The sequence below is a fragment of the Micropterus dolomieu genome, linkage group LG14, assembly GCF_021292245.1.
Source record: "Micropterus dolomieu isolate WLL.071019.BEF.003 ecotype Adirondacks linkage group LG14, ASM2129224v1, whole genome shotgun sequence".
Lineage (NCBI taxonomy): Eukaryota > Metazoa > Chordata > Actinopteri > Centrarchiformes > Centrarchidae > Micropterus > Micropterus dolomieu.
Genome location: NC_060163.1, coordinates 16,306,029 through 16,325,111, shown reverse-complemented (window position 1 = coordinate 16,325,111; position 19,083 = coordinate 16,306,029). Strand labels below are relative to the sequence as shown.

Below are 19,083 nucleotides of genomic sequence, written 5' to 3'. Positions count from 1 at the left end.
AAAGAACAGACATAAATACAAGCCTATAAATTACTAAATGTTGCAGACTCCAGATGACCAACAGTGTATTCAAAGGAATAAAGTGCTTGCAAGAATAAAATGCTAAATTCATTTCCACAATCAACATGACAGCAATCTTAAATACAACATGAATATTTAAATAGACCTACGACACGTGAATGGTGATGATGATAATGTGTTTATTTTTTCACTCTGGGTAAAGAATTTCTTTGTTGAAAAGTGTGCTATAAAAACTTTTGATGAGGATCAACTCAACTTCATTACAGTCCATCACTTTCTCGCAGCTTATTATCCAGTAAATTCAACAGACATTTGGTTTCAGGCGCTGCAAACAAAAAGGTCAAGAAAGCCAACAGCTTTTTTTCTGCAGTGAACAGTGACCATGCCCTCCTGTGTATAATAAACATATGAGCATTTGGCCTGCTCTATTTACCTCCTAATGAGAAACAAAGATCTGCTCTGGAGGGACTTGCATGCTTCAGACAATGAAAAACCCAGGGAGGAAAAAAGGCTCTCAGAATAATTGAAACCATTTATGTGCACAAGGGACATGAGAGCTTTGTCTGAATAAATTGGCCATATAAAAATTGAGATGATGTCCAACATGTTATTTGTTGATGTGGCATAAGATGGCCATTTGCCAGATGAAAAGCTGCATGGAGGGCAGGGGCCCTTCAACAAGAAGAATAAATCATTTCACGTTTATGCACACAGCTAACATGTTAAAGATGTTTCAGCTTGAGTAAAACAGTAGTGGAAATGTGGGGGAACACACAGCAATCACCTATAGCTGTTTTGCACTCATTTCTAAAAACATGTTCATGAAACAAATACAATTTGACCGCACCACAAATCCAGCTACTGCCCATATGGCCAATGGGAAGGTTTGACATTGCAGTGTCCCTGGAACCAGTCCCCAAAGTAAAGTATATGTGTCAGCGTCATCAGCGCTACCGGCTACAGGTATGCCGAAAGCGGCAGTGATCTTGCTAGAACGTGTCCTGTGTCTGATGCATTCTGAAAGGACCCAGTCAACTCACTATTGACCCAACTTTACACTGTGAACAACAAATCTGTGTTGAATTCATAGAAATTCTGCTTTCTGTGTTGGGGCTGAGCTCATACAGAAACCCACATCGTGCAAAGTTGGATAAACAGCAGAGCAGAGAGGCCGCAGTGGAGACAGTTAAAGAGGTGGTATTATACTTTTACTTTTCCCCTCTCCTTTATTGAGTTATATATCTTTTTTGTGCATGTAATAGGTTTGCAAAGTGAAAAAGCCTAAAGTCCACCCCAAAGGCAGTTCCCATCTCCCACAGAAAACCCTGCTCTGAACTGCTTGAAAACAGCTCGTTTGTAATCCAGCCGTTTCTCTTTCATCCTTGTGACGTCACAGGGATGAAAGCTAAATGCGCCTCATATAACGCTCGCCAAGCGGCTAGTCTGACACGCCCTCAAAAACGCTGGTGGAAAAACATTGAGCTGCAGCACACACCTCCTCTCCCTTCCAAACACTAGCTACCTTCCAAGTTGTTACTGTGATGTAGAGACAGAGTTCAGTTAAAACTTTATAGATTAAACATATTTTTGTTACAGATTAATAACTCACCACTCTGAAACTCTTACTCCAGTCTATGTTGCCAAGCTGGACAGCAACATGTGGCCTAAAGCTGAATCAAAGCAGTTTACCGGCTTCTGATTGGCTAGTAGTCCTTAACTAGGAACTGCGCATGTGCAACTCCCAACAAAGATCATTTAGAGACAAGATGTATCACTCCAGAGCTAAAATGAAGCCTTCAACACAGGGTGAAAAGAGGAGCTGCAGCAATGTGCAGTATGAAAAAAATATGGTGTTTTTTGGAAATTAAACCATGTAAACCTGTTCTGGTACAACCCCTAATTAGGACTTTGAACCTGAAAATGAGCATAATACCACCTCTTTAAATTAACCAGGTGAAGTGAAGATAACACCAAGATTACTTGAGTTGACGACAACTACACTCATTACTGTAAGTGCAATAAAACCTTTGTGAGTAAAAAGCCAATACTTTACAAATATATGTTTGACAAGCATAAACATGCAAACCCTTAGAAAGCAATATTTTAATCTGCTCTGTCTTCAGTCTCTCATCCACCATCGCTGTTTTTCTACAAAAAAAGCTACAACAATCTGATTGTTGTCTAACTATTCAGCTTAGTTTGCCATGAATCTTAAAATTCTGCAAATTCTTATAAACTTGGCTGATGTCTGAGACAAACCAGCATCTCCTTTCTCTTTCTCTACCAGCAGAGAGGAAGAGAGGAGGAAGGACTGACACGGACTGATGTCTGTGTTCATTAGTCTTTCTAAACTTCACTCAGAATTCTGATGTTAGGCATGACATTTTAGATTCGTTTCCACCAAAAATAGTGAGTTTATATAGTGACTTTGCATTTGTAAACTTGTAATTGTTGCTGCTATAGAAACATTTAGTTATATAAATATTAATGAATGCATTCCTTTTAAAGATAATATATTTATTTTAAAAGCCATTTTTAGTAATAAAAAATAACCAGTGCAAGTATTGATAAAGAACCAAATGCTAATAACACCCATCTCTAAACACCACAACAATTTGTCAAAAAAATCCACACATTTTAATGGGGACCCACTCAATTTAGTGAGTCCCCAGGACCCACAGGTGGACTGGATCCCAGGGACTCACAACCTATTAACATCACTGAAGCTGTCAAGAAAGTCATCAAAATTGATGGTGGTGGTTTGCTTTCTAACATTGGTGGTGTCTTTGACATCTCCAGTCTACTTAATGTAACATTAATCTTGATTATTTGACGATTTATGTGTTTATCGTTGTTACTGGACAGGAGGGAAGGGGAAACAAGGCTGGAGAGGAGAGCAGAGTAGGAGAGCAGAGTAGACACCATCAGAGCAGAGAATAGTAGAACATCTTTTTGAACGATGAATAAGCAATGTCATGTCAGGCCTGTCATCAAAAAATCAAAGGGAAGTAATCCATAGATCTCAGCCATCTTTGTTATTTTAAGTAATTTTAGTAAAAGAATTTTTTATAAAAAAAATCTGAAATTTCAGTAAGCTTAAAAGGGATCGACATGCAGACTGAGCTAAGCAACATTTCTAAAATAAGCCCATGAGTTTCATTATCCATGAGGCAAATGATTGGTGGGTAGACTATGCTTGTTCATTATGCCTTTTTCTTTTTCTTATCCAGAATTTTCAAACCATTAGGAAAATAGGGGAGTCCTCCAAACGACACTGGAAAACATGACTGTGTAGCCTGGACTGTGGGAATACAATCATGAGTAGACAATGGCCAGTTCTCCCGCCAACTCTGTGGATAAGAGGATTGGAGATGGAGGGAGAGCAACTAGCCAAACTGCAAGTAGCAGTGATTTGGGGGGAGGACAGTCATGAAGGTTGCAAGGCTATCTGGGAAGCCCGCCGGTGTTCAAAGTTCTGTGAGTCCCTCCAGCAACAAGCTGATATCCTGCACTCTCTCCTGCTGTGACAGAAATACACTGGTCTAAGCGCCAGAAGAACGTGGCCACTATTGATCTGCTCCCAGCGCAATATCTCCTCTTACATCCATAATTATTCTCCTTCAGAGGACTCCACCATGTGCCCTGTCTGCCCGACTGGCAGGCTGGCTGGCTTTCTATCCGCCTCCTTGTTAAAGATGCTCTATGGTCTCACATTTCACATTGCACTGCCAATGACACCCCTCTCTTAACCCCGGCATTTTCAAATATTTCATGGTTCAATCCCAGGGTTGGGGAAGGCGGCTTCAGCACGGCACAATTACAGTGGTTAGTTGGACTCCTCTGGTGGAGCCATGCTGGCTCCCAAAGTACCATGACTCGCAAACAGACAGGCCAGGAAAAACAGAGGAATGTTGGAGAGATCATTCTTCTTCTGTACTGAATCCTCTCTGGTTGTATGCGCACAAGTCTGAATGTTTAATTGTAGCTGTCACAGTATCTTGCTGTGTGACATTAGTAAAGTGGCTCCCAACCTTTTGTGACCCTTTAAAATGAGACTGTGTAACTTTTGAAAGAAGGAATAACACAGTCTTCCCCTTATAAATGACACGTTGAATTCAGAGGCAATAAAACGCACCATTGCTCAATTTAATACACTTTTTAATACACTTTCCTACTTCTGCTTCACTTGGGGATGACCAGCAGCTTAGAGTTTATAATGCTTTAGCAAACATTAAGTAGATATTGTTGCATAACTGATATTAGCAAGTCACCCCAAAATACATTACTTATTGTGCTACTGTTTAACATGCTAAAATGTAGTCTAACATTTCAATTGTTTATCACAAAAAATAAAACAAGTAAACATTTCTCATTTGGAAAGTGATGAAAAGTTATTTCCTGCTGGTGGCATGGATAACTGTTCCCACGACAGCGACCAGTTCGCTCCAATGAAAGCTGATAACTGGGCAAATGTTATATTGGAACGAATGGTTAAAAATTCTGACTATGAATAGTGTTTGTGACGCTCAGAAAAATAACAAATTTTACTGCAATTTCTTTTGTAATGATTGTGTAAGGAAACCATTTTTGGTCATGTGACTTGCACTTCTATTGTGGTCACTGTGCCAGAATTGCCGCACAGGCAATCACTTCGCCCACCCGCTCTGAGTCAGACTGCCTGATGATGATGTAATTCAATGGTCCCAGCTAGTGGGTTGTGGCCCATAAGTGGACCACAGGTGCATTCTCAGTAGTATGTGGGTCAACTTTCGTCAAAAAAACACAACACTACTTTGAAATTTAATGAGTTTCCAGCAAAGCAGATGTTGTATTATCCTGCTCTTTTCATCAGGCCTGTTTACAGGTTATGCTGTAAAAAAAATGTTTGTAGCATGAATAAGATGAATTAGCTGAATAACTGCTATTGCAATTACTTTAGTGTTTTTGTTGGTTTTAAGACCTAAATGCACTCTCTTGCTGCAATGCTTCTTATTTCCTTGAGCTTTCAGCTCCAGTTGTACTGTTGTAGTTTGTGTCTATGAGTTGTGAGCAACTAATGAGTGGTTCAAAGTCAGAAAAAATAAACACGCTGCAAAAATGTCATATTTCTTTCCTTATTTTCAGTCTTTTTAAACATCTTGCATCTTGGGGGGTCCTGTTCCTGGGGTTGGAAACCTCTGATCTAGTTTTCAGCGAAAATAAATAAAAAGCACAAAAATTTGGCATTTAGCAAATCATCACAGCTAATGTGCGCTATGACTCATCATACAACTCACTGACTGTACGTCACACTGAAGGTCAATGTACTCTGGCGCTGAACGGAAGGCATGTGACTCATCATAGAAATAGCACATTCAATTAAAATTCAGTTTGAAAGACACAAAGGAGAGCAGCAGCTAATACTTCATGTCTTTTCCTTCAATGACACATTGTGATTGTTTCGCTTCGCTAGCTTTAGAGATGGTTCTGTGTTCATCCTCCCAGTTGGCCTGTGGGGCCTTGTGAATAAACACATGGAGGTTAATGTCTCATGTTCTTCCCTGTTCTCTTCAGACAGCTCTGACAGGAGAGAGAGAGAGAGAGAGAGAGAGAGAGAGAGAGAGAGAGAGAGAGAGAGAGACTAAAAGGAAAGCTGTTTCGGTAAAACGCTAATCTGACTCTCACATCTCTTTGTTTTAGGCAGTGAGACAGGATATTTTCCTACCGTTGAGAAGTACATCTTGAGTCTGCTGTGGGTGAGCTGTCAAGGGGAAATTCTTTTCTCCAATCCCCCCCCTTTTTTTGCGAGAACACCCTCATACCCTAAGGGGCCTTTAGTGAACCTGCCATCATCCACACATACTGACAGCAGAGAGCACGCGCTTCCATGGTCCCATATACGTCACCGAAGCGATAAATAACCACGGGCCTTGCCACAGAGATAAGGCGTCTAAGCAGTCTATCAAACAAACAAAGCCAAATGACGAATCTGAAGAGATGTTGTGAAATGACGCCATATTGCCCATTCGCCTGCCTTTTTTTCCATCCACACAGACACGCACGTTATTTTTTAATATATATATATATATATATACATATATATATACACACACACACACACACACACACACACACACACATACATACATACATACACACACACACCCACACGTACACACACACACACACACACACACACACACACACACACACACACGTACACCCACTTCAGCCTGTCCTGGAAAAATCATTAGAGCCCCCACCACCCCACACACACTGCATGCAGATGGAGAGAAATAGGGCTGAGAGCCAAAACGCCTGAGGGGCTTTTCATGACAGTAACCTTCTGTAGAGCTGTTTGTATCCCTCCACCTAGATCAGGGAGAGGTGCTGAGGGATGGATGGGAAAATAAGGGAGATAACCACAGAAAATATTAGGCGAGGAATATTCACACAAAGTACAGAGGAGGAAGAAATCTGTGTCATTTTGCTCTCATGGCCTGGAGAGATGGCAGGCTAAATGCTCTTTTAAAACAGCTTGAACATTGAAATGATGATGGCTCCTTTTGCCTCAGCAAAGCACATTAATACATAGCCGAATGCCATTTCCACTTTTGTTAAATGGCTCACCTATTGAGTATTCAATTACAATGGCTGTCTCTCGTTTGGAAGACGGGGCTGGGAACCATAAAAATAAGCTCCCTCTGAGTGTGGAGCTGCAGAACGCATTGGACAGCAATGGAAGGCATGAAGAGCCCCTGTATGGGGGTGGTATATAATGTTAATGGCAGAGGAGCGAGGAGGTTGCTGGGTATTGACTGTGGGGCAAAAAAAAACTAAGCTCCTCATCTGCGGTACCATTTTATTAAGAAAGCACATTTTTAAACCATTTGCCTAGATTAAAAAAAAGAGCCCAAGCACATGAAATGATCTAAATAGAGAAAGCCATGAATCCTGGCTTAAAAAAACATCAGTCAGGGTGATTAATTCAGTCTTGATTAATCGTTCCATTTGTCTATGATATGTCTAAAATTCCACAATACAAATCCGCCAGTAATGGTCCAATCCTTTCCCCCAATTGTGGCTTTATCTCTTATGCTCAAATAGCAAAAGCAAATTGTGGCTAATTTTATCGGCGAATCCACTGGCATGTGATTTTTCCAGCGGTAATGATTCCCTCATTCTGGCCTAATTAACTGCAGCCATTAAATGGAGGGAAATGTAATGCCCTGGGTTCCATGTCAGGTAGTCAGAGGAGGACAGCACAGGAGGACTCAATTAGGCCTGTGCTGTTCCCAGGTTATCACACGACATGTTTGCCAATTAAGCGGAGTATCGTCTGATGTCTATGTGCTTTCGTCGGCCCCATCTCAGAAGCCACGGCAACGCAGAAACGGCGTCGCTAGCCTCTCCACCCCCCCACCACTGAAGACACAGACACTAGACTATGCCCCAGAAAGGCAGTAATTACAGGATGGATCGGAGACTGTTATATAAGTACGAGGCTGCCGATGGGCCAGGGAGGGCCTGCTGATGCCAGGTTTCAAACAAGTACCAGCAGGATCGAGTTACAGCAGAATTACCAAGGGTAATGTTTCTGACGCAGTCAGAAACAGACACATTTCAACATCAGAAGCAGGCAAAAACAAGAGAAGGAACCGAGGCTATTGACATTTTTTTGGAGTCTGTTTTGGAATTTCAAACGATCAAAAGGGAATTGTGATCTGACTGAAATAAGATCCCAGTCAGGACAAATAATGCAGCACTCGATTCTCAAAAACTTAAATCTTGCCCAAAATTATAATTAGTCTCAAATAGAACAGGAGAACTTACAGCTGCTTTTAACATATTTCCCCAAGAGTGTGTAGCTCTGTATCGTGACTCAGTGTGGGAGAGGAACGCACAGAAAGGCAGACACATTAGCCTTCCCTTATGGCACATTCTGCAAGGCTATTGGAGTCAGTCTGCATGATCCTGACTGTCACTGACTTGTTATGAAAGCATTGCGGGCTGAGACTGATCCATCACTTAGGGGGGTGGAAGTTGGGGTGAGAGGACGGCCAGGGGGGCTGGATGGGTGAGCGCGGGCGAGGCAGCCCTGCTGCCTGTCACTCACCATGCACCACTGCATGACCGCCAACCTTGTCTGGCTTGTGCACAATGGGAGGTCTAGGGCTCGACTGTATGAGCAGTCATTCCCCGCTCCCTCCTCCCAGCAGCCAACACAGAGGAAGGCCAAAAGGAGTCAAAACACTCTGGACAGGCATTAGTCCTCTATAGACCCTGGAAGACCTCACTGCTTGAGGCAGCTGAGCAGTGAATATCTGCTCTGTTTCCCACTCAATCCCTTATTTTGACGGGCTAGGCCGGGTTCAATTCCGGAGAGCAAGCCCTGACACAGACTCCAAAAGATAATCTCCTTCAGCAAACATACATTGCAATTATCCAGAGTCATTAAACTGTAATGACTGGAGGTGTGAGCAAACTTCTTAAGCAAACAGTTACAGTACCACCCACCCGAAAATACATAACACTTGCAAAATGTACACCGTGGTTTAGGAGACAGAATCGTTCGTTCCTCTCAGCAATTAGGGAGGGAGAGAGAGGTGCATATGTAAAAGGGAGGACTTATGTTGGGAGAGGAAAGAAAAGAGGAAAAAGCTGAAGTCAGCAACAGCAATAAATCCTCAAATGCTGAGCAGTTTCTTCCAGTTCTGTCCTGCTCTGTGGACCCCATCTCTAACCCGAAGACAAGGCTCTGTTTAGTAGCTTTAGCAGTGGAGAGGCGAGGTTCAGTCCAGTGATCATCCACTCCCCTCCTCCCCCCTCGAAGGTGCACTTTGTCCAGGCGGTGCCTCCGAGACAAACTCAGCTGGCCTGTTAAAGGACGCTTCCCAGCAGCACTACGGTCAATGACCACAGCTTGACCTCGGACCAGCTACTCACTTCTACAGAGCCGAGAAAAATCAATGGATCAACTGGCATGAAATGGTGACGCGATTGAGATGAATGATTACTGGGCTAATTCTTATTCATCCCTTTATGGGGCTGTGATAAGTGAGAAGTTAAATGGACACTGAGGGTCAATGAGAGCAATGAGTGGAATGAAACAGTGGACATGTCATTGTGATTTTGCTTTAAACAAGGTGAGAGCACACACCTCCACCAAGACTGCACAATCCTTTGATTTGCTTCTATTAATAATAGAAAATATAAAAAAATATTTAGTTCTGGGTTCTACATCTCACATGCACACATTAAATGCTGATATATCCTGATTTAGGTGTTCAGGAGTTATTTCAGTTCACACTACAGAATTTTGAAAAGGCATTTGTTAAGGCATTTCAGAAAGCCAATGAATAGTTTTTCCCCCCAGACTCATTTAAATATGTACCAAATTTGATGAAGACTGGTTGACATTTGTAAGAGGAGTGATCAAAAAAAAACAGCCCTCAGTCTCCAGCCATGCTAGCAGCTCGGTGTACTGTAAAGCTGAGCAGCAGGGATTTTAGCTAAATGCTAACGTCAACATGCTCACAATGACAATGCTAACATGCTTATGCCTGGCAGGTATGATGTTTACCATTTTCACCTTCTAAGTTTAATATGTTAGCATGACAATGTTTACTAAATAGCACTGGACATAAATCATGTTGCTAGAGGAAATGTCAAGCAATCATTATTAAACAAAGTTATTACAATTCATCCTGTGGAGGAGATGAATGTTTTATCAAATTTCACGGCAATCCATATAGTTGTCAAGCTCATAGAGGCACTATAGGAAAAGTCAGTGGATCCCCAAAGTCATAAGGACTCATCCTCGGAGGGCCATGAATGTAATAGCAATCCATCCAAAATATGTTAAGATACTTCCGTCGGGACAGACGTTTCCAACCAACTGACATTGCCACCCGTAGCTCCACACGACTAGCAAGACTGAAAGCAGCATGCTGTCAAATATCCAGAAATGGACATGGCTTATACTAATAGATTTGCCATGGACGAAGAAATCTGGAGGAAAATTTATTTTGCTTCTACGCCTTACTTTTCAGGAGTCTGAGACAAAACAAAGTACTTAGGACTATGAGCTCTGGATCCCCCCCAAAGAATGAATTACTTGTTGCTCAACCCATGGCCTAACATTCAGTCAAGCAGGTTTTGAAAATTGAATTACTAAAAATAACTACATAAACATGACTGAAAATATAACCTCCTTTATGAAGATAACTATAAGCAGACACACAAAGACACGTACTTTACATCTTTATCAAAATAAGCTAATATTGTTAGCAAACAGAATATCTGTCCTAAAGAGGCCTGAACCCATGTCTCGTTTCACTTACCGTCTCGTTGCCAAACAAGATGTCGACGTATGGCATGACCTTCATCAAGGGCTCTTTAAAGAACTGGCTGATGAAAGGTGCTGAGAGGTTCATGCAGAAGATTTTGTTGTTATCTGAAGCGTGCTTCGCCACCTTCAGGATTGACTCCGGGGACACAGTCAGGAAAAAACCCTGAAAACAAGAATAACATTTATTATCATGTTTTCAGCAGTTTGACTGAATCAAACAGCATCATCTGTATTTTGACAGCATAACATGGGCCAGATTGGACTGAACTACTGGTTCCCATGGACAGAAACACTTTCAAATGCTGATTTGTTGGAGCTGGATTCTGACTGAATTTTAGGGTAATGAGACTTGTTATTATTGAAATAACACAGAAGCCAAAAGGGGTAAAAACAGTATTAGTGCTGAAACATTTTTCTGAAATGGTTTCTTAGAACACACATAGAGCAACAAAGAAGAGGAAAAAGGGCAGGAAAAAAATCCATCCAGGACAAAGACTGTGGCTGGGCTCCAAGGCTCGTACTGGAGGAAGCAACATACACATATCCAATGATAGGGGGAACAAAAGTCTCGTCTGGCCTCTCCTTACTTGGAAACAAGAGAGGCAGGTCCACTCATTGTGTGAATGAATACAAATCAGGTAAGAAAACACCTTTGTGTTTCAGGTGGAAACCTGAAGCGAGACTCTCCTGCAAGCCACACAAAACACTCTTCCTTTGATACTGATCTTCTTAACCTTGTTTTTCAGCAACAAGCTGCTCTGTAAAACCACTGTGTCACAATAGGGGCAAAGGGGGGAGAGAGGAAAGGAAAGTTTCAGCACAGTGATACATTTAATCTGGCTGAAAAGCTTCCATTGTGGGCTACAGTGCAGTTCTCATTAAAGGACTATAACAGAGGAGCAACCTCCATGAAAAAGAAAAGGGTATAATACTGATGAATAGAGGGTGACTATGTAGTCAATCAAAAGTACAAGGCATTACAATACAGCCGTGCTAAGCAGGTGAATTCTGCATTACTCATTCATTGTGTCATTCACTCTCTGGGCAGACATTCTCGTTCTTCTCCGTTGCTGTATGTCTTGCGGGTCTTTTGGAAATGTCTTCAAGTTGAGGCCCAGGTCAGCTTGTGGTTGCTGTGTCACGGTACCATCTGTTGAAGACTAAAAAGGTGTTTTAAATGGATCTCAGAGCACAAAAGAAACTCACTCTGGGCTAATGGCCCATCACTGACCCTGACATTTTTCTTTTGCGGCGTGCCAATGTGTCAGAGGAAGGGGAGATTGTTTTCGGACACAAATGGGTCTTTTTTTTGGTAGTTGAAAATAAACTGTCATGGTTACCGTATTGTTAACACTGATCAAAGACCAGCGGCTCGATCAAATATCCTGAGGGGCGGTGAACTTTAAAAGCCATGCCACAGTTTCCCTAACCACACACTGGCTCTGTGTAATTTACTTCTAACCTCACTACCACTGCCAGTGGAATCACATTCAATTTCTTAGGACTGCAATACATTAACTGATTTCTGAATTAATTGTATCCGCGAGAAAGGTTTCACGATGGCAATCTTTAAAACTCGACATCTTTCTGTTTCTCCTAGGAAGCTGTTGAGCCAACAAGATCTAGACGCATCTCGTCTCGTGATCAATTTAGTTAGCCCAAACTATATTCGCACCCATCAAATATATGGAATTTCCAGTGTGAACTTGTGCAGCTGCAGATTTTAAGTAACAATCCAATCTACACGTAAAAACCTTTTTGTCTGCGTTTGAAGTCAAAGTAATGCTGCAGGAATCTCGTTCATAAAATTCATAGAGGCCATTTTTTCCACCAGGCTCCAAATGCTGTGACTCCAGTGGCTTGTGGGAAAGAAAAAAAAAAAAGCCTCAGTCTGATCCATGTGAAATTCCAGTTCCCATCAGTAGTCTCTGCTGACTACGAAACAGGAGAAGTTAAGTCTTTAGTGCCGCGGTGCAGATCATGTATCAAGAATACCAGATCCAGTTTCCCAGGTGTCAGAGAGCCCTGTGAAGTGAGGTGACTATCACATTTCCAGGTCAAGATGATCAAAGCACTGGGTACACTTCGTACAATTTCCATCCAGCCAAAACATTCAATAAAGTATTCAGAAATGCATTTTCCTGGCAGACAATAATGCAGAGCGATGTTTGGCCATGTCAAGCGGTAATTTGAGGGAAGAGTTGGAAAGGCAGGGCATCCATTTTCAATGTTTACCCTAAAAAGAGGAATGACTTCCACTTTACTCACACAAAGAAAATGTCTAAATGCTACTCTGAGATGAAATTAGTGGTAGTCTAACCATAGAGGATCTAACTACACAACAGCAGCACGCTATCACACTTTCCCTGCATTGTATCTGTGTTTTCCCTGGGGCTGCTCACAACTGAAATGCTGGGTGTGATGGATGACATGGTGTCACTGGGCTTAAAATAAAAGTGGACATCTGAAGGGTAAAAATGATCTATTTTGGGAAGGGCATTTTCATTTGCACCAGCAGCAGAGGTGGTCATGGAAAAGGAAAAGCTTTTTTTTCCCAGGTCTATTTTAATTCTGCAGGGATAAGGGGGAGTGTTCAAAGTACTGTGTCATGAAGGTTTTGTTTGACACTTCCTATTACTCAGGAATGATGGAGAGAATTTAAACCATCACCACTTCAGTGAAAAGAGTAATTATGACCACTGCAATGGTACTAAATTTAATCAAATCCCCAGATCTTGGTCAAGTTTATTTATACAGCCAGAAATCAAAGTTTATCTCAGAGGGTTTTACAATCTAAAGACCCTCTATCCTTAAAGCTGCTCTCATCAATATTTTATTGCAAAAATGGATGAAATGACTGTATAATGTGAAAGGGGGTCGCTTGAAGTGATGAACCCACAGAGAATTATCACCCGACTCTTCAGTTCCCCTCAGTTCTGTGGAGCTTTTTAGTGTCTTTCATCTTTCATCAGTTTTACAGCACAAAACAGCTCTCATCAGAGAGCTTTCCAGACAGAAGACGCAGCTGTTTTCAGTGAGAAAGCTCTGATAATCGCACTGTACACTACCTGTCCAGCTCCAGACAGCAGACGGAGAAAGTTAGCAACTAGCCGGTGGAGCATTTAGCAGCTAAAGAGCCAGATGTTTCCCTCAAGACTTGAGGAGACCAGACCAAAATTAAAAAAAGTGAATATCTGACTTTAATTCACCAGGTGGCAAGAGATATGACTCAAGATAAAAGTTTATGTTGCTCCATGTCTGCTGGATGTGTAAATAGGCATTTTTTTGCTACGTTAGAATGTGATAATTTGCTGTGTTTATAGCTTGTTGTGCTGCCCCCAAGTGGCCAAAAAAAGTTAATGGAGTATTAAAGCTGTGTTTAAACTGACATTGTTGCTTCAATAACCAAAAAGGGTGCCAATGCAAGACGCAAGCTGCCCTGGACTCAGTCAAATACAAGCAAATGCACTTGTCACTGTTCGACAGTCACTACTTCATGACTGTCGAGACACTGATTGCCAATGTGATAAACTTTCCACATTTGTGAAATCCTTCAGGCACCAATCAGGCACAAAAACACAGTATATTAAACCTCTGTTTTTCAGTGCCTGATTACCCCTCAGGATTATAGATGTTCCTGAATCGTATTTTATCTTCTCATATCTACCTGTACAGTAGCACCACCAACGAATTCCCTTGCATTTCTTTAACGCAGTGCTATTTTCAGTTTGAATTCAGCCCAAAGTCACTGTCACACAACCACCAATCTCTGTGAATGTACTCTTTGAAGTGAAGGGGAGCATTCACTTCACTTCAACTGAAGCCAGTATGACTGACGAATTCAAGGATGCGTTCCTTGTTTTGGTGAGATCTCCAGCCAGCTCAAGCAGACTCATGGGTTGTAGTTAACTCCTGGCTTCTGTAGGCCAATAGAAACACTTATGCACTGTGCTTGAAAATAAGTCATTATTCTAGCTGTACTGTGCCCTCACCCTGTTTAGTACAATGTCACACTCCTAGACACTACCTACAAACCACATTATTGCTCCATTCACTGTTTGTGAGCTTGCTGCTCAATATGTATCTAATACCCAAATTAGAACTGTGATACCACATCTTATAGGCTGCGTTTTAATGGAGGGAGGGCTGACGGAAAAGCTTCTATCAGAATAAAAATGGGAGAAACCTCACAAAGACCAACAGAGGAGAGATCCCTCTTCTAGGATGAACGAGCAGAGAAAAGTAACAATAGCAGAGTTACAAAGTAGATAAATAGAAATACAGTATACAAGCAAGAACTACAAAGTAACTGAAGGACTTTTATAGAGGCGTTTGTTCTAGTGATAAATTCCTTGTTGTCAGTAAAGCCATGTGAGCTAACAGACAGTGTTTCAAAGCTTTTCAAAAGCCGCCCAGGCCATGCTATCCCTGTCATTACCATAGACAGCCCCCCATCATGCTCTCTGGTGCACAGGGTTCATTACACAGAATTAGATGTCACACAGATCAGAGCGCGCGTGAGGCCACACACTGCTCTCCTCCTCAGTTATCTCAGTAAAGCACCATTGCGAGGTGGATCGATAGCTGAGGTTTGGAGCTTCATTAGCTCAGTATGACTCCATCGCCATCAGGACACCTCTGGCACGCTACGCTAGTGTTGCGAGATATATTTTACTCCCTGATCCTGAAGGTCCTGCTGTTTTTACACACAAACACACAGGGACAAACAAGACCTTCACACATGATGAGGGGTGGGTGGAGTCTCTGGCTCGATAAAAAAGGAGAAAGAGGACAAACAAACAGAGGTAAGTGATTAATGGTGTCACAAAGTGCCTTGAGTGGAGGGAAAAAAATGATAAGGATGAAAAGAGCTCATTTAAGGCTTTTCATTTCAAAAGGAAAATGAGTGTGGAAAAAAGCTACAAAGTAAGTGGGATTTTCACAACGCTAATGGTGTTTTGTTTGCATCGAAACGGCCAGTTGGTTTCATTTAAAAACAAGTTCAATTAAACCAACAGAGAAGATAAATGTGTAACAACCTCGCGACATGATTCAGCATTCCCTGCACTTTTAGGATGTTTGATCTGACTGCAAGGCAATCCAACCACGCTGATAGCATCTGCCTCTTCTTCTTCGCTCTTCCATTAAGAATCATGTTCTGGTGAAGCTTATCAGACATCTAGGAATTCATCCACTTCTTCTGAGGGAGCTGGAGGGAGGCCAACTGTACTGGAAACAGAAGGGAGGGCTGTGCTTTTAAAGCCCGCTTGGAGATGAGGAAAAGGGGGCTATCATGTCAGCCAGGATCTCTAGGGCAACATAAATGTGCCACAAACGTTGGATTTAACAACTGGGCAGAGACATCACTTACAAACTGCTGTGGTATTTAATTCTAAAATATTTTCTCTGGTTTAAATATTACCTGATTTTTAAGCTAGCGGATATTTCCCCCCGATGTCATGAAGGTCTCTTGTGGTGTACGTGAAATATAGAGATGCAGCAAGAAGGTTGCGGCGATAACCAAACATACCTGGCCAAGGTCGTCTTAATGAGTGTGGATAAAACAAGGCATTAGAGTCAACCACAGAACACTTGAGCGGCGCGTGTGTCACATTACCAGCCTGCAATTTGTACAACCATCAGAGACCATAATTACATTAACCTCAGACGCCTACACTGTGTAAAGTAATGGAGGGAGAAAAAAGGGGAAAAAAGGTTTTTAACCCCAACTTGAGGTTAAGGGTTTGTTGGCATCAAAACATTGGATGAATTGGTTTGATTTGAGTAGTATCTCACTAGAAGTAATTTGAGATCAGCTTCAGGGTCTCTTCAAATGGCTGCCTTTTGCTCTCCTGTTAAGCTCTACAGTTTCAAAAAATGTGTTGGCCAGGGGAAGAGGCCAGCCTGAGCGGGAGAGCGGGATGCCAAGGAATGTACTTAAGATCTAAAACAGACAGGATTTAAAGCCAAGAGCATTTAAATGCCAATACTAATCCACAAAATAATTCACCGCATAGCACATACTGACTCTCCCTTACAGATACCATATGTTACCTCTGTAAGGAGATGAAATGGAAAAAAAATAAAAAAAATAAAAAAAAAGGCATGCCAGAGGAGGTGCTTTCTTCTCCTAAAACTGTTATCTTGGTAATGAAAAAGGAAACTATGCTACTCTCTCTCTCTCTCACTTCATGTTCTAAAGCTAGTCTATATTTCTACACTCTCTGGTTCCTACTGTTGTTCTTGCCTCCATCATTGGGAGATTAGCCCAGAACAAACTGTTTGGTTTGCAGGGAGTTAAAATTTGCTAATGCATACACTCTCAAGTGTCCTTGTCTGCCACACTGCACTTAATTAGCATTTTAGTGCGAGCAGTTCTCTCTCCTTCAGTACCTCTGAAGGGGAAACATCACTCCGACTCACACAAACACACACATATAGGCTTATGTTGAGCTCCTGTAGTTTCTTACATGATTTGAGAACAGGATGGGGAATGGAAAAGGGGGTTTGGTGGGGGTTGATGGAAAAATGGGATAAAAGTCTGCAATGTGAAAACAGATGTCAGGGTTTCAGAGTTGTCTCTTCTGAACTGGCTTGAAAGAACGTATTAATATATGGGTCAGATGTATAAAGCAGAGGTTCAGTGTCGGAGTGTCAACACTGCAAAGAGGTTTCTGATTTCAGTGACTCAGAGGTTGTGCACAGACAGAAACCAAATCTCCGCAGACATTCCTGCTGCTGGGAAGTGAACATTTCCAAATGTGCCACTCTGTGGATGTAAATGAATTAGTGCACTTAAGTTGAACACTAAATGAGGAACCGAGGAGACAATCTTTCACTGTTCATAGTTGCTCCGTTGAAAGCTAGCGCACCAGGTTGGAAAATTACAGGTAATTGCTGAAGCCATTGAATCCAGTTTGGTTTTGGTTGAAAGACTAAAATAACAAAGCTCTGATTGCTGGAAAGACAAGGGCAGGGAGCTTGGAGGCCCTGTTGCTAAGAGTTAATTTGATACATATTTCTCCCCCTTGAAATGTCTGAGGTACTGGCAAGAGACGGCGCAAAAAAAAGAGTGAGAGGGAGGGTGAGACCCCCGCTCTCCCTGCAAATACTATCCATCTGCCATATTACATTTAACCAGCATGAGAAGCTAAGGGAGCGCCCTTGCACAATATTGTGTGAAGGCTGTCAAACTCAATGCAGGAGCTCGGTGCCCACTGCTCAGAGCCGAGGACATGGGCCACTTAAATTCAGTCTAATAATAACTTCTGACTGTGTGCGCTCAACACCAGCAAAATAGGAGGACATGTGGAAGAAAAGGAACTTTTAATTATTCATGCCTGTTTAAAAAAATAAAAAAATAATCCTGTAATTGAAACTTTAATATGATGGGCCCCGGATGAAAACACCAACCACTATCAGCAGCATTTTTCCCTAGTCGCCAAATTGGAATTTAAAATGAGAAGACAGAGTAAAAGGTTGTAGGAGATTTTTTTGGGTGCAAACAAAAATATCTTTTACCAAACATCTGCGAATACTTGCTGCTGGTGTCTTTAAAGTCCTGCTTTTTGTTGTTTTAATGGGGTGATCTTTTATATAATTCTAATTGGTAAAGTCATTAATGATTTCACAAATTCAAAAGGGGTACTCCAGAGGTTTATCTCTGTGAAGATTCTCAGTCATCCAGGTCAAAGTTATCCAACGAAGGTTAAAGTCAAGGGCAACTGGACTTGGTTGAAGAGGTTTAGTTTTGCACTTTCATAAAGTTGGGGGAGCGCTATTATTGTTCAAGCTCCAAAAATCCACCAATGTGTCTTTTCATTAAACCCTGCCTACCAACATAGGCTCTCAGTTAGCTTGTAGTCTCCAAACCCAAGCTGAGAAAATAACCCCTGATGACATCATCAAGGGTTATTTTCTCAGCCTTTAAAAAGCTTTTCCAGAGCCACAGAAGACATTATACTATAAACTGTTTACACTACTAGTAAACTGACCTTAATGGGTAAAGTAATTCTGATTTTGTAAATGATAATATAATAATATAATTATGAATTATGTTGGAAAGGACACTCCTGAAATGCAGTTACATTTTACAGACTTTCTATCATCTATAATCAAACAGAACTATAATCAAACTAGCACTGCATTTTCACTATCAATTCATTAGTCAATTGTTTAGCCTATAGAAAGTCAGAAAATAGCCTGAAAAATGCTAGATACAATATCCATGTGCAATATCATATACAGTGGGTATGGAAAGTATTCAGACCCCTTTAAATTTTTCACTCTTTGTTTCATTGCAGCCATTTTCCAAAAATCAAAAAAGTTCATTTTATTTCTCAGTAATGTACACTCAGCACCCCATCTTGACAGAAAAAAACAGAAATGTAGAAATTTTTGCAAATTTATTAAAAAAGAAAAACTGAAATATCACATGGTCATAAGTATTCAGACCCTTTGCTCAGTATTTAGTAGAAGCACCCTTTTGATCTAATACAGCCATGAGTCGTTTTGGGAAAGATGCAACAAGTTTTTCACATCTGGATTTGGGTATCCTCTGCCATTCCTCCTTGCAGATCCTCTCCAGTTCTGTCAGGTTGGATGGTAAACGTTGGTGGACAGCCATTTTCAGGTCTCTCCAGAGATGCTCAATTGGGTTTAAGTCAGGGCTCTGGCTGGGCCATTCAAGAACAGCCACGGAGTTGTTGTGAAGCCACTCCTTCGTTATTTTA

General features: G+C 41.5%; 1 protein-coding gene across 7 annotated transcripts in view; it reads right to left on the bottom strand.

Annotated features, from left to right (window-relative positions):
• adkb (adenosine kinase b) overlaps window positions 1-19,083 on the bottom strand; it is a 102,975-nt gene that overhangs the window by 20,382 nt on the left and 63,510 nt on the right. For all 7 annotated transcript variants that reach the window (XR_006827987.1, XM_046068043.1, XM_046068044.1 and 4 more), the window contains one exon: window positions 10,344-10,514. Coding sequence is in view for 6 of the 7 variants with exons in the window: in XM_046068043.1 (XP_045923999.1) it covers window positions 10,344-10,514 (171 nt within the window). In the remaining variant the exon portion in view is untranslated. The remainder of the gene's footprint in view (window positions 1-10,343; window positions 10,515-19,083) is intronic.